This window comes from Lycorma delicatula, chromosome 10 (genome assembly GCF_047948215.1).
Source record: "Lycorma delicatula isolate Av1 chromosome 10, ASM4794821v1, whole genome shotgun sequence".
Lineage (NCBI taxonomy): Eukaryota > Metazoa > Arthropoda > Insecta > Hemiptera > Fulgoridae > Lycorma > Lycorma delicatula.
In genome coordinates, this window is record NC_134464.1 from 2,380,624 (window position 1) to 2,397,791 (window position 17,168).

The 17,168-nt window shown below is 32.7% G+C and overlaps 1 protein-coding gene across 2 annotated transcripts in view; it reads right to left on the reverse strand.

Annotated features, from left to right (window-relative positions):
• The window catches only part of cno (adherens junction formation factor afadin), a 650,000-nt gene that overhangs the window by 493,301 nt on the left and 139,531 nt on the right, over positions 1 to 17,168 (reverse strand). For both annotated transcript variants that reach the window (XM_075376810.1, XM_075376809.1), the window contains exon 2: positions 15,903 to 16,031. In XM_075376810.1, coding sequence (XP_075232925.1) covers positions 15,903 to 16,022 — 120 coding nt within the window. In that variant the 5' untranslated portion in view covers positions 16,023 to 16,031. The remainder of the gene's footprint in view (positions 1 to 15,902; positions 16,032 to 17,168) is intronic.

Below are 17,168 nucleotides of genomic sequence, written 5' to 3' on the forward strand. Positions count from 1 at the left end.
TGTGCTATTCGGCATTTTATATCGCTCCTGCTTCGTCCATCTTTAGTAATTCTACTTCCCAAATAACATTGTACTGCTGATATAGTACAACGTAAGAGTAAATGTATCGGTAAACATGCAATCTAAAACAGAATCAGGTCGACCACTTTTGAGACGTGTGGTTAATTGAAGCCCGACCACCAAAGAACACCAGTAATTAAGAAGGTAAGTAAGAACACGTGTCACTTTACGGTAATTCGTTTTAAATTACTTTTATCGCGATACGGTATATTATAAATTTAAATACGTTTATTTATATTATAATTTAGATATCACAATAGAAATTAAAGTTTAACTAAACCGCACCAAAACCGTTTGTCATCAAAATCATAAAATACAAGTCGACATCAAGTGACGAACAAATAAAGTGTCACCACTACACTTTTAATAAATTTCTTTTTAACAATTACTATTGTTTATACTTTTTAATTTATTTATTTATCGTACAGAAAAAAATTTTTAAATCTTATTATAAAGCAATAGTAGAAAATATTTATATAACTTTCACAAATATGTAATTTATGAAAGTTTACTTATTTTACAGAATTTTCTTTTCTTAGCGGTTTTTAAATCCTTTTAAAAAAAATTATTTTCACCAAACATCACGATTTTTTTTTTGTGTGTATGTGTATGTTTTTTTAATAAGTGAAATTATTAAATATATCTCTTTATTTAATTTTAAAAAAGAAAAGAGATTTATTTATAATAAACAGAATAAAAACTTTCACAATATTACGTGAATCGATCGACGAAATAGATTGGACAAAGAAGCAAATTTCAGAAAGCCTACCTCTTGGTAGAAAACTTAAGCGATTAATAGAAAACGTATCTATTAATTGCTTAATAGTTTAAGATTTACAACCGGGACCTTCTTCGATCAGTTCCTCGTTACACAACTTGAGATTGTTGCATCAAAACGAAAAAATTTCTTTTAAAAGTGTCTTGAGTCTGACACGACCAACCCTTTCCCGTTCCTATTAATAAAATTTAATATCGTTAAGAAATTTCATTTATATATATTCCTTCCGGCATTAATATACTTTACCGTTTCGACCAAAAGAGTGTGGACTAGTTCAGGACTCAAGTCCTGAACTAAGTCTTCGTTAGTTCATTAACAGGAATCTCAAGAAAAGAAAAACATTTTACGTGAAATGACTTAGCGCCTTCGATCGATCGGCAAAAAATTATGTAACATACAAGGTGTATGAGAAAAGTAATGAGATTGGTAACACTGCAAGCGGTCTGGCAACGCTGTGTCTACCGGTCTGTGCTAGACCGGTTTTTTCATCCCTTCCACATGCTCGTACGAGTTTCAAGTCCGTTCAGGTAACACATTATTTTTACAGCGCCATCAGTGAAATTGTGTTTTTCGTGTATGTTACGAAAATGGAGCATCGGAATGTAGATCAAGACGTAGACGTTATGCGATCAAGTTTTGCATTAAACTTGGGGAATCCGCGAGTGTGACCTTTGAAAAGTTGAAACAGGCATATGGTGAACATTGCTTATCAATAGCGCAAGTTTTCCGTTGGCACAAATCGTTTTTGGAAGGCCGAGAACGCGTTGAAGATCAACCTCGCTCAGGGAGACGACCTTCAACTTTAAAATTTGACGAAAACGTTGAGAGCATGAGGGTTCTTGTGAGATCAGACCGTCGTTTGACAATAAGGGTGATGAGTGAACGGTTAAATTTAAACGCTTTCACTGTACATCAAATTCTGACAGACGATTTGGACATGCGAAAGGTTTGTGAGAAATCGGTGCCGAAAAACCTCACGACGGAACAGAAGGACGATCGAAGAAACGTATGCATTGATCTTCTTGAGAGGATTGACGACGACCAAAAATTCTTCAATCGTGTGATCACAGGTGATGAATCCTAGATATCTGAGTACGATCCTGAAACATAGCGGAGAGCGCCACACTCCGTCATCTCCTCGACCGAAAAAATGTCGAATGAGCAAATCAAAGATCAAAACCGTGCTGATTTGCATTTTTGACAGAAGGGGTATCGTGCGTAAAGAATTTGTTCCTCCAGGATAAACTGTCAACCAAGTGTTTTAGAAACCTGTCCTTGAAAGACTCAGGAAAAGGGTGATTCACGTGAGACCAGACATTGCAGACAAGCGGATGCTTCATCGTGACAATGCCCCGTGCCAGACGGTTATTTCCATCAGGGAATTTTTTACCACAAAACGCATTCCTACGGTTCCTCAACCCACCTATTCACCCGATTTGAGTCCTTGTGACTTTTTCCTTTACCCGAAATTGAAACGCGTCTTAAAAGGACGTCATTTTTGAACTCTGGAGAACATTCAAAATATTGTGACCGACCGGTTAAAAGCCCTACACCAGTTGAAGCCTTCCAGCGCTGCTTCCAGGAGTGGGAACAACGACTCCGCCGGTGTATAGCTGTCCAAGGGAACTACTTTGAAGGGGATAGTATTATTTGAAAAAAAAAAAACTTTGGTAAAAAAAGTCAGTCTCATTACTTTTCTCACACACCTCGTAAATGATGCGGGCTAAAAAAAAACTCATAACAAAAAACCGATAAGCCATTTAAAAATCCCGAAAATCAGAATTTATTCACCCAGTAGTAATGAGATAAGCCGTTTTTTTCTATCGCAGAAATAAAATAACGGGGATCTAATTCGCTAATCCTGGGCAGATTACAATCCTGCAAATCTTTGAACAGTTTAGATTTTAACAAAACAAAATGACAACAGTTTTTTCTACATTCCCTAGTTTTTTTTGTGCGATGAAAATGTTTTTACCGCTAGTCCAACTATAAACGTTAATCCCTGTGTAGGTTACCGGACACGATACGATCGAAATAAAAATTTTAGGTGACAGTGTATTTTTTTAACGATCGAGAACCGATTATTTTTTTTTTTAAATCCAACCCAAACAGGCCGGTCAATCGTATATATTTTTGAATTGGATTTTATTTTAACGGTTAATAGACGATTACCCTTTTAAACCTCAAACCTCAATATAGAATAATGAGTTGAGGAAATAGATTAGGTGAATAATCTGCAACAACATTTTACCACGTGTTATATGTTATAAAAAATTTAATATTATAATATTTTCACCAAATACGAAGTAAAATCGATCAGCTTTAAAAAAAATTCTGCAGTTCAATAAAGCGAAAGAGAAAATGATGTAAGGAGAAATCTAAAAATTTAGGTTAAATTTTTAATGACTTCATTACCCGAGAAACTGACCGAATAAAACTTCCATTTCGACTAACTTGAAATAACGATAACAATATAATAAAATGTAAAGAGAGGTTGTTATAATAAAATAAATTAAAAGCCGAACCGGTGAACCGAAGAAAAAACGTTTAAATATATTCACTTACTAAACAAGAATAGCAGCGCGGTAATTTTAAGTGTAGTAATCTGGTTTCCGCCTCCCGCATGACGTTACTCTATAGACCAGGCGGTACGCAGCAGCAGCAGCGACGATATAAAAGAAAGGCTTATCTGTCGTTACAATGAGATGAATAGACTCTGAAATCGGGTGTAATAAAGCAGGAGTACACGATACTATTTGAATAACAAAGCCCTTCAGTTATTCCAGGTGTATCGCATATCGAACCGTACCGGCAAAGTGCGATACTCGGGCGTATAAAAGACGAAGATAAAGATATTTTGAAAGAAAATTAAGTAAAATCATACTCGACGTTAATTTCAATCACAAGAAACAAACGTACGTTATACGTTACGATTGATATAGCGGTATAATCTATCGTTTTTTTAATTTTTTTTATATATATTAAAACCACCCTTCAACCCTAACCTCAGGCGTACATACGTATTGAATAACTCTCCCTTCTCGACTTAACCGGACATAATACATACTCTATTAGCAACAATGTCTCATTGTTTGTTGTTTGATTAACATTTCGTATTGAAAATGATAAATCTCGTGTAATACGATATAACAATCTAACAATAAAAAATAGTTTCTATTCAGTAAAATTACATATGTATAATATTCGACTGATGTTTATAATACGTAGATTTCGTAACATAAATTTCTCTTTAAGCGTACTACAATCAACAATTAATTATTCGACTTACAAAAGAGTTGAATTTTTACATTAACGTTAATTAATTAACGTTAAATAATTACACAATTAATAGAATTGTTATCGGCAGAATTTAAAACCTAAAATAAGAGGGGGGAATAAATAAGCCTACTAAAGATTGCATTATTTTAGTTTAAAAAAGATTTGTAAGGTTGTACTCGATGGGAACTTCAGTCGTTACGCTTACGCGTAGCGACTAATTAGAAAAATAGTTCCCACATCGGTGCAGAGGACGTCGATCTATTACCGGCATCAGTTAATCACGCAAAACATCTAATATGGTAAAACGATCGCAGAAACGTCAAATCAAATATCGAGTAAAATGCACCGCGGTTAAATGTTCTTATAATCGATTCCCTCTTCCATCAGATCGCTCCGAGGGAATAGATTCTTCTCTCATATATGCTTAGCGTCGTCTATAAGCATTTCGATTTACGATCGCAGAACCTTGAACCGGAAAAAGACAAATACAATGAGAACGGACGGTGTACCCGCGCAACGATTAGCCTGATCCAGATGATCGATCGAAGCTGTTCCCTCGAGACAACAAGGACCTTTCCACTACAAAATCTCTTGGGAGATCGGGATATTCTTAAATCAGGCAGAAGCACATTATCGATCGACGATTTTGTATTAACGAGCGAACAAGAATTCCTGCTTTTAAACGATTACTAAAATTAAGATATTCTTAATCCGATCCATATTTATTATTTCTTTATTTTTTCACTCGGCCAATTACGGACACTTAAACACTTTTCTTGGCGTTTATCATATTCTTCCTCTCCTTATCAGACGTTTTAAGTCACTCGATTGTGTTTTCCCTCAATTCTTCTGTAATTACTCTTTTGTCTGTTGTAGAGCTTCTTCTTCTTATAAAACTTTCCGTAACAAGATTTCTTTTAATTTTTCACGATCACAGTTTTATAACCCCGGATATTTTCTTTCTGTTTTGTGTAAAACTTTGTTAACTTTATCGCAATATACGCTTTAATTTTTTTCAAGATAAAAAGAGTTTAATTTACTATTTTATTATCACTCGTTTTTAAAATGGGGCCACGAATGCCGATCTCCTCTTACGTTGTGTTTCTATTATTTCTTTAAATTTCTAGTATAACATTATACGGGGACAAAGTTTATACGTATTATGCGTGTCGGATCTTAATACGACGGAATATTTTTCTTAAAAATTTATTTTCTAACAAAAAATATTTGTCGATCATCGTCAAACAATCTGCAGCGTACGACGCGTCTGAGCAAATCACCTTATTCAAACGCATTAATTTTGCATTTATAGAGATAGATTTTTTGTTGTACACGTTTTGAGTCAGGCCGCCGATACCGCTTTGTTCACCCGATTTCTTACGGATATTATTTCCTAAAATTTCATTCTTTAATTTCTCCGTGGTATTTAATCGTTTAATTTTTTCTTTTAAGAAAGTAGAGCATTCTTAATATTTTTTAAAATATTTATAAGTTCTGTTGCTATTTTGGTACCGTCCGGTAATATAACCGAATCGTTTGTGAAGGCAAAGACAGTCGATAACTATACGTCTTCATACGGTAATTTTTAAGGGAGTACTGTTTTGCTCTTCCGGTTTGTTTCTCCACTCGTGGATAACATTTCCCAAAAACACAAATTAAAAGGATCGCTTAGACTCCATTACCTTGTCTTACTTCCGTTTTACGAGGAAGATTTAGAAAATTTACCCAAAAATTTGACTTTACATTTGCTTTAATATCCTCGCCGAATTCTTCTTCGCGTTTGAAACAGAAATAAATATTACAAATTAAAAAATACTACTGCCAAAAAAAAAATTCCTCTTTAAGAGAGGATAATTAAAGAGCGTGCGGGTAACAATTTTGTATATAGTTTTTTAAATTTATTTAAACATATGCCGCTTCCGGTAACGTAAGGATTCCGACGCGGGGTCGTACAACTAAATCGGTTCAGCCGTTGGGCTGCTGCGGTGGAACAAACACATATACTACATCCTACATGCATTACACTTCTTTTTGGGAAATCGTGGAAAAAGGATTGTCGGTCTATAGAACCGTAAACTTTTTTAAAGTTAACAAAGAAAGATTGCTACATAATTTTCAGCTACTCCTGCTTCACAGATAAGAAATTTAACAGAAAGAATGTGTTGCGCACAATTAAATAATAATAATAATTAAATAATAAACAATTAAATAAAATTACTCAAATTAGGGATAAAATCCTCCGTTATATTAGTTCCCGCATTGAAAATATTCACCCTCTTAAGGAATTCAATAATAGGAAATATATAAATTTTTACTAAATTAATCGATAAAAAAAGCGATATCGAATCGCATAACTTTCCCGGGTTCGTAGAGAAAGTATTTATACAAACGCAGTCCGCAGATATGAGCGATAAATACATTTTTTTAAATCTAAACCGCTAGTTTTAAAATTAAAATATTTACCTCGATAGGACTTTTAACGTATTTTACGCTGGTGACTATTAAATTAAAATAATTCCTACAATTAAATTATAAAAAAAATTATGAATTCCTGTTTAATTTATTAGTATTAAATTTAAATAACAAATACTAATACGTAACCGCTCTATCGCAAACGAACAAAAAAGTACTTGTTACAAAGGAAATAGCTCTTCACAGATCGAAGAGAAGTTTAGTACTTGACGTTCCTCCGAACTAAATTTTATATATACGGACTTAACAAACGTATTAGACTTTCTATCTGTCATCGATTTCAATTAACACCAACTTACTTAAGTAAAAAAAAAAAAAAAGCTTAAGCAAATAATTACGTTACTACATCGGATAGATCGAGAAAAATTACATCGATTTGAGTTGAAACCGGATAACTGAAATTTCGGAAATATGTTCCTCCGGTTCTGAACCGACGGATATAATTTGAAAACAAAAAAAAAAACGAAGCATAATTCACTGTAATTCAAATATTGGAATTTTTGGAGAAAGCTAATTTTTTTTAAACGAATTATTTCACGCTTAAAATAAATATTTTGTACAGGAAAAAGGTAATAAACTGATAAGATAAAGTATTCTTCCCTCCATTTTTATCGAGATATGACAACTCCTACAGATTTTTAAAAAAAACTGAACGCCTCATATAAAGAAGTCATCCTATTAAATTTGATAAAATAAATTTTTTTGTTAAACTATTCCTGAAGTATTAAACAAAACAGATAAAGTTTTGTTAGCGTTTTTTTCTTTCATCTCGACATTTCAAGGTTTCTATAAGTAAAAAAAAATTATAAAAAATATATATATGTCAGTTTCGACAAGACAACAGTACTTTCTTCCTACGATATGAAGTAAAAAAACATTATTAAAATTGTTTATGAAGGTACGGCTTTTAATTTTGATAAGTAAATTCATAGACGGTTATTAAATAGAGAAATTCAAAAGAAAATTCCCGGAACTAAAATTTAAAAAAAAAAAAATTGAGGGTACTGAATCGCGTTTTAAAGATTGTAAAAATCTGCATTTTTTCAGCGACACAAAAGTTATATACCGGGAGTCATTTTTACATTCGTATAATCGCGTTTTAAAAATTAAGTAAAATTAATAAATAATTTGACGGATATATAATTAAATTTAAAAATAATTTACGTAAATATCCGTTGCGATAAACAATAATGCGGTATTGTTATCATTACGTATTTCTAAAAACTCGAAAAACAAGGCGGCACAACATAAGCTGAAGTAACTGTCGGTTGCGGGACTTTATAGTACACTGAGTATAACGTGTTACGGTTGATGTAACGTAAACACCACCGGCAGAGCGAGTCGGTGAGCGCACTAGTCGACTGCCGATCAGTAGTTTACAACTACTTCTACTACTGTTACGACTACAGAAAACAGAACACCTGTCGGTATTTTCCCACGATTGCCAACTTCACACGACTCGTTTAATTAACGTAAGCGGCATAATGCGGTTACCTATCGATAACAAAACAAAAACTCGCACTGCAATCCGGTAACACATTTTTTAGATGTGTATCTATCATTCATTACTTAAATCGTTCACCGAAACTAATAACCGATTATTGAACGTAATACAGAATCGATTAAAAAATATCCTTATAACTATTTTTTTAAATATAAACGGAATATTTTGTTTTTTTATTTTCTTATATAACTTATTCTACAAACGACGTATATTTTTAATTTCAATTTTCGTAATAAAATAAAACAAAATATAAAAAATGTTTTTTTGTAGATTTATTTGCTCGGTACGATAATTTATTTACATAAATATAACAAAAAATCTTTAAAATATTTTTTACTTTATTTTAATAAAACTAAGTTAATCGTTTTAATTTTTTTTTTAATATTTTTATTTACAGTCGCATCAACAATTAAAGTCATTAGCGACTTATCAGTATAATGTAACCGACCGGCAAACGAGTGGTCTTTAACTAACTCACGCCGACCGTTCCTGAGACTTGCGGTTAATTAAAACCCGACCTCCAAAGAACACCGGCATCCAAGATCTATTATTCAAATCCGCATGTAAGCTTTATTAATAGGATTTGAACCCGAGAACTACCGACTTCGAAATCAGCTGATTTACGACGAGTTTACCCATAGACCGACCCGGTGATTTTAAATTTATTTTTTTAAAGGCGTCATAAAATTGAAATATTTTCGGGTAGAGAAATTTGTGATTAATTAATTATTTACTGAACATTTTATTCGTTTGCTTTGTGTTTTTTTTTAATTGATAAAATTCACGTAAAATAAATTGAAAATACAATCCCGTTATTATCGGATGTATAATAAAATTAAAATAAATAAAAAAATTATAATCTATAAATAGATGCAGACCTCGATCGCTAAACAGTTATCAAAAATATAAAAAAACGTTAATAAATTATTCAAAAAGTCACCGAAAACAAAAAAGCGCCTACGAAAATTAATAAAAAAAATAAAAATAAAAACCGACAGAGTATCTTTATATAAGGATAGCTACCGAGGGGACGCCCACGATAAATAGGATACTATTTAAGAAAAATTACGTGGAACATTAAATTATACAAATACGAAAGTAAAAAATTACGTAAAATAATTCTTCTACTCTTGGAATGAAAGTTTTAGATGCGGGACTCGTGGACCGAGTGTAACCAAAATTAGGAGACATCTGTGACCCGTATTCAGAATAACACCGAACATCATCACAAAGTATCTAGGTAGGAAACGGAGATTAAATTACGGGAAAAAATTTATCTACCCTTCCAGTGAAATTTTACGGTACAGAACGCATCAGTCCGGTATTTTCGTCCCAAATTTTCTTTCAAATTGGAATAAATAAGAAAGGATAAACATTTGCGATAGAATCTGGCGATACAATTAGTTAACGTATATTGTTTTTATGTTATTCATGTTCGATTAATATTTTAAAAAAAGGATGTGTAGAAGTAAAAAATACGCGTAAAAACGAGAAAGATGACATATATGGAAGATATAATTCAGGATGCATAAAGTAAAACTTTTTAGGGTATAATTTGATAATATAACAACCTGAATGTAATCTTTTCTTTCTTTTTCCTGTTTAGCCTCCGGTAACTACCGTTTAGATAATTCTTCAGAGGAAGAATGAGGATGATATGTATGAGTGTAAATGAAGTGTAGTCTTGTACGTTCTCAGTTTGGCCGTTCCTGAGATGTGTGGTTAATTGAAACCCGACCGCCAAAGAACACCGGTATCCACGTTCTAGTGTTCAAATCCGTGTAAAAATAACTGGCTTTACTAGGACTTGAACGCTGTAACTGTCGACTTCCAAATCAGTTGATTTGGGAAGACGCGTTAACCACTAGACCAACCCGGTGGGTTTTTGAATGTAATCTAAATCGACTACCCCTTACGTCCTTGACCGAAATATTAGGAAAATCAACGCTTACAGGTAGCAGTTAATTTTTTTTGTATATTTTAAGTTCTATTAATTTAATACAGTTTGAAATATGAATTAAAGCGTGAAAAATGTACAAGTTAGAGTAGAAACAAAAAACTTATTTAAAAAAGTCAATATACAATTCGGTGAATAATAATAAAAACCGATCTACAAAAGGAAGCAGGAATCGGCGTAGGAGAGAGCAAATAACAAAATTTTTCTACCTCCATAATGTTTTTTCTTCCTATTTTCACATTCAGTGGTCCATCTTCATTATTTCTACTATATTTCATTACTTTCGTTCCTTATTATAAAAAGTCAGTTTATCTACACGCAGGAGACGATCCGCTTCGCTCGGAGTTCTGCAACCGGTGAAATACAAATGGAAAACTCTACATGTATGTTTTGTTAACCGACGAGGCAAATTTCACACGAAATGATGTCGACAACTTACGCGATGAGCATACACGAGCAGAAATAAATCCTCGTGAAACGGTGGAAGGTAAGTTTCAACACCGATTTAGCGACAACGTACGGTGCGGCCTTCTTTACAATCGGCTGTTTCGACCGTTCATATAACAAAGACGCTTAAATTCTGAGGTCTACTTGCATTTTCTTTAAAGAAGAATTGCCGCAGCCGCTCGAGTATCTTCCTCTAGCGCTGAGACGCAAAGTATACTTTCAGCACGATGGTGCGCCTCCCCGCTTCTCTTGTGAGGAATTTACCTTCCGCATTATGGACGCGGTAGCACCTTTGAGACTTAAGGACAGACCTAAAGAACTAAATTAGGCTCATTTTTGAAGTTTATTATAAACCGGTACGTATAATAGATCCTTCGGTCCAGCGTACAGTTTCTAAATAAAATTAGAATTTTTCTAATGTTTCTTTAGTTTATTCAACTTATCTTACACCATTTCGTAAAGAATAATAATCTTTACAAGTTTTGTTAAAAAATTCAATATATTTATTACCCGTTTAACAAAGTTATTGTACGTCAAACAAAAAACAGGATTTTTTACCCCGATTTTTGGGACCGCATATTTTTGGAAATATGCGGTTTCCACCCCATATTTCTCAAAAACTACTGCGAATCCGGTTTTGGAACCTATTTTATTCGATTTTTCGGGTCAAATACCACAAGAAATCACTAATTCTGTGCCTTAATTAATTATGTTTTTAATCGGTGTAATATTCAATAAAACTAAATAAATTTTTTAAAAAAGGTACTGAAAAATGTAATACTTGAAATTCTATAAGGCAGAAATGTAATTCATTATTTACTTTATTAAAATAAATTAGATAAGCCTAGATAAAACCACAACCACAAAATATTTTCATTATCTATTTCAACCGCAAACCACATGTAATAAATACATATAATGTCTTCCAAATTGTATCAGATCAGAACGAATATTTTAATCGACATTCCCAATGAATATTAATATCGATGAAAAGAATAAAAATTTCTTATATTATTTAAGTTTAAAAAAGATAAACGATGATAAAGGAGTCATTAAAACAAATAAAACGAACGCAAATAAAATCAAAATAAAAAGCGATAAAGATTATAAAACAACGACCGGCATCCATACTTTGAACCTTTAAAAACATGATATCATCATTTTCTTTTTATAATTCAACCTTTTTTTTATCTTTTATAACTATTTAATTAAAAATTGTAATTGTTCACGTCCATTTACAACGAAAAACATAAAACTGCTTGACGAATGTATGTTTAAAATCGCATCATATAAAAAAAAGAATCTAATTATATTTCGTAAAGCTTAATTAATAAAAAAATTTGTTTAATAAAAAAAGAAATATATCGACGATAAAAAAATATATATTTACCATTATTTTAACATTTCAACTTTTGCGGGCGAATCGTAAAACTAGAAAATCGGTACAGCGGTATAAATAAATGGAACTGTTTACAGTATTGAAATATTAAATCGATCGTATTCAGGAAAGAGGATACACAGATTTTTCATATTAAAAGAGTTCTCATCACTCATTAGTTTATACTTAAAGCATATTTTTTTTAAATGCCTCTACCGGTGAGGGATGGAAAAAATAGTTTGGAAGATGATGGTACGACTGGAGCCGGAGCGAGAAGGGCTTTTAATTGCCTGCACATTTGACTATCGTCAGTCTTGTGTCGAGCAACCCACCGGGTTGGTCTAGTGGTTAACGCGTCTTCCCAAATAAGCTGATTTGTAAGTCGAGAGTTACAACGTTCAAGTCCTAGTAAAGCCAGATATTTTTACACGGATTTGAATACTAGACCGTGGATACCGGTGTTCTTTGGCGGTTGAGTTTCAATTAACCACACATCTCAGGAACGGTCGAACTGAGAATGTACAAGACTACACTTCATTTACACTCATACATATCATCCTCATTCATCCTCTGAAGAATTATCTAAACGGTAGTTACCGGAGGCTAAACAGGAAAAAGAAAAGAAAAAGGTTGGATATCTGAACCCACCGGGTTGGCCTAGTTGTGAACTCGCCATCGCAAATCAGCTGATTTCGAAGTCGAGAATGTTAAGGTTCAATTCCTAGTAAAGGCAGTTATTTTTATACGAATTTAAATACTAGGTCCGTGGATACCGGTGTTCTTTGGTGGTTGGGTTTTTCTATTAACCACAAATCTCAGGTCAGACCTTACACATCTATCAGGTCATAAGATCTTAGTCGACTTGGGACTGTACAACACTACACTTTGTTTACATATCATCCTCATTCATCCCCTGAAATAATACCTTACGGTGGCTCAGCACACGGTTGACCAATACGATAAGGGTAATAAAGGGAATAAAGAAACTTATTTCTAAAACAAAATTACGAATAATTATAGATGTTATTATACCAAAACGTTTGAAATCGCAATATTTGTTCTTAATGCGAACAAATTGGCTGTACTTACTACAAAACCCAGATTGTTTTTAACGCTATAGAAATTGTTTTCAAAATAAATCTACAAACCGATTCGGTAATAGTGATTCTTTTAAGAGTATTTCAATTTTACTTTAATCCCATCACCGCTCTTTAAGGAAACGGTCTAACAATAATTTATTTATTAAAGGTTATTTTAGGTTTCCAAAGAACCACTTAATGAACATTACACAAAGTACTGAAAAAATTAGGGTTCCTTATTTATATATTTTAAACTTGTTTCAAATCGCCTACACATACACACATACACATCTGAGAAATTTCGACGGAAACGGTAAACAATTAGAATAAAAAAGAAAAATATATATATGTATATATATATAATAAACCCATACAAAACATGTATAATAAATTAAACACTAAAATTGCGCAAATGAATAAAATTTTATTTACTACCAATAAGAAAAAAACAACTTCATTTCTTGCCTGTCACCACAGCAGTTAGCTGTTACTACGTATAAATATTAAACATTTATGGAATTTCAACGTGTTTATGAGCTAACATTTCAATAACGTGTCCTACATATTTTTATCACACCATATGTTTTCATCAATTTAACATATGTGTAAATAAAGATTACGTTTATCTAAATTTATATTAAGTTTAAAAAAACAAATGAAATAAATAAAAACGACGACACAAAAAAACAAGTTTTTCAAATTTTGTTTAAGTTTTAACTTTGCAAAAGTCGGCGACAATTAAAAACGACGACCTGATACTTGAATTTGGATAAGACTTCAAATGTTCATATTTAAAAAAAAATAAAAATTATTTTTTATTTTTGTTTAAAATTGGATAGGCTAAAAAAAAAAAAAAAAAAAAACCACTGGTTACTTCGGGCTTTGGTCTCGACAAACTGAAAAGTAGGAGAAAAATTAGGTGGAATATGAAAGTAAAGAATTTTGTTTAAAAAATAATTCTACTATTTCAGTTAAATTTTAAAATGCGGAAAAAAAAAATCAACCACAATAAAATCTAAAATCAAACAAACCATCAAAACATGAAAACAAAAAATATAGAACCTAGACAAAGCTGTAACCGTATTCTCGACCAAAATTAAACGTCATCGATGAACAATATTGAAAAATTACCACGAATAAGTTTGCAAAAATTTGATTAATCCGGTCAGAAAATAGCAAACAAAACAATAGCTTAAGAAAAAACAAAACATCAGGCTTATCATCCTCCCCTGAATTAAATCGCCCAAAAATACAACCTAAGTAATATACTAATATAATGGGGTCATCTAATTAGGAAGAATGTGACTTTGAGTCCAGAACCGAAAACGGTTATTCGCCCCACCTCTTTAAAAAAGGTGAATAAGACGAAACACGATCAGAAAATATATTAGATGCCTCCTTAGGCATCTAATATATTTAGGGCTCCTTAGCCCTAAATTGTATGAACAGATTTACCTACCCTTTGAAAAAAAATTTTGAGATACGGGATCCGTAAAATTCGTATTTTCAGCCCTCTTGACCGATCGTGATCAAAATTAAATAGTATCGATACCTCATATAAAAAAAGTATCGTAAAAAATTTTATTCAACCGGCCGTTTCAGACCGACCGTAGGCCGTTCGAGCGGTTAATTTGTCATCGTAAATCGGTTGTTTAACAGCTGATTTTCGAAGTCGAAGGTTCTGAGGTTCAAATCCCGATAAAAGTCGGTCGCTTTTATACGGATTTAAATTCTAGACGGCAAATACCGGTGTACTTTGGCGATTGAGGTTCAATAAACCTTAGTCTCAGGAACGGTCGGCCCGAGTCTGTACAATACTAAACCTCATTTACAGTCGTACATATCATTCTCTTCTCATCGGGCCGCGAGGGAGTTGTTTATTGTTCACTGATTTTACAACGTACACACGAGGAAAATAAAATTTCATTGGAATCGGTCCATCTAATCCGGAGATTTCGAGGTTAATTCTGGCCGACTTTTATAAATGCGTAGGTTAGAATCGGGAAAAGTCAAGATCTGCAAAAATCCTATCTATTATCACTAATCGCAGAAATGATTATCGATTACTTTTTTTGCTCTTCAATTTTAACAATTTCAACCGCATCTCAGCCGTTTAGCGATAGACGCGTTATTTTATTCACGATAAAAGGTTTTACGTTATTCGATAAAACTAATATTTACGGACTCATTAACGATTAACAAATTTAAATAACCGCCGGTTTTGAATTTTTTACGATAAAATTTACAACTTATTAATTTTTTAGATGCTGTCGGGTACACGAACAATAAATTTCATCGAACAACTCAATCCGTTTTCAACACAAATCGGCGGACAGAGGATAAACGAGGCGCAGTAGGGCATTTATCCAAACACTTGTTTGGATAAATGTTTTGTTTATTTTTACGTCTCGAATCGGTCACTTAGGTCTAGACAACACGCACGGGACGCTTTGAATGTAAAGGCACCTCTTTTTTTAACTAATGATAAATTTAAAAAACTTGGGGATTTTAAATTAAAACGGGAATCCTATTTTACGATTTGTTAATATCGATGAAACCGTATACTCTTACTCATAACAGTTTCCGGTACAACGTACCGGAAACGGGGATTTCACGGGTGCTTTACCTAGCCTACGATAATTTTCTACGATAGATTATTACGCGTATAAAACATTACTTTGATCTGTAACCTATTATTTAAGCTTAAGTTCACCAAAAAAGGAAAATAATAAAAATTGGACTTTATTTTTATATAATATACATTCGAGCATAAAAAAATGGAATACCGCATGAATTTTAACTTCCATAATCAAGTAGATAAAAGAAAGTAATGAAATAAAAAAAAAAAATCGTATTAAAACATATATAGCAAATAAAACTGCATTAAGAAATAGCTTTCAAATGTAAATTTAAAAAAATAATAATAAAAACTGAAATAAGTTACTTACATCATTAGGTTCAGATAGTTCAAAGAGGTCGAGGCGATTGGCATTCCACGCTTGAATTAAACCACGTAATGCCTCTCTATCCTCGTTCCTCTTCACAACCATTGCCATTTCCGGATTCATTTTGATAACCTGTCAACATACAAAATAATAATTGTAATAAACATATAAATACACGAAAATCGGTTATAATTAATCCTGACTGTGTTTCTTTCCTCCTTACAACAGTGATAACTCTCGGTTCGACTATCTATAATCGAGACTTCTTAAACGTTTAATATAGCATATTTAAGTAACAAATATATAATAAAACTTCGACCGTTTATTTTCTGAAAACCATTCTTCTTATAACTAAATATTTTCCGATCGATTATTAAAAAATAAATAAAACCTATCTCTAGCAAATACACACACGCGCGCGCACACTAACATCCTTGCCTCGGCTTCGCCCGCTCTGTATGGTTATTTGCGTTTCCCGTCGCGGCCAATTTTCTTTCTATTTTACATTTTTTACTCGAGCAATCGGAGTCTGGTGGAGCCATTCGCGACGCGCATACAGTAACAGTGGCAACGGCTACGTTAGTTGAGCAGTCGCGCCTTTACCGTCGCACCCCCTCCAAAAGGATTTAAGATATTTATCTAGAGTATTTGCAAGCCCAAATCTTGTGAATAAATCGTTTAATATAGTCGTAAACGGGGGAAATTTGCAATCTTTGTACAAATTTCTTTTTACCTTTTTTCTTCACTCCCTTGTCACGTCGAATTTCAAACATTAAGAAATCGGCTTTTAAATATTTACGTGAAGATTACACACCAAAATTCACGCTGATATATTCAATTGTAACCGAGAAATTGGAAATATAGTAAACTTAATCGTTACTCCATTTTAACCCTTTAAACAAGTTATTTCAAAAAATGCTTTCTTAGTGTGCACTTACACCCTTAAGAAAAACGTGTACTGAAATTTTCATCAAATTATCTTCAGTAGTTTTTGCTGGGCGTCGATAAATCGGTCAGGACAAGTCGCTTTACACACACACACACGACTGCAATGGTAAATATGAATCGTAAGAAATTCGTTTTACATTAGTTGTAAACGAATATATAAAAAAAGTCACTCTGGAAATATTAATAAACCAAATCTATTCGTAGAAATTTAATAAAAAATATCATTCGTTACACGCCTACATTCAAAATAAATTTTATTAGTTCGGTTTTTTAAAAAATTTATATGCATCCATTTTAAATTAGAAATTCTGTCAAAAAAAA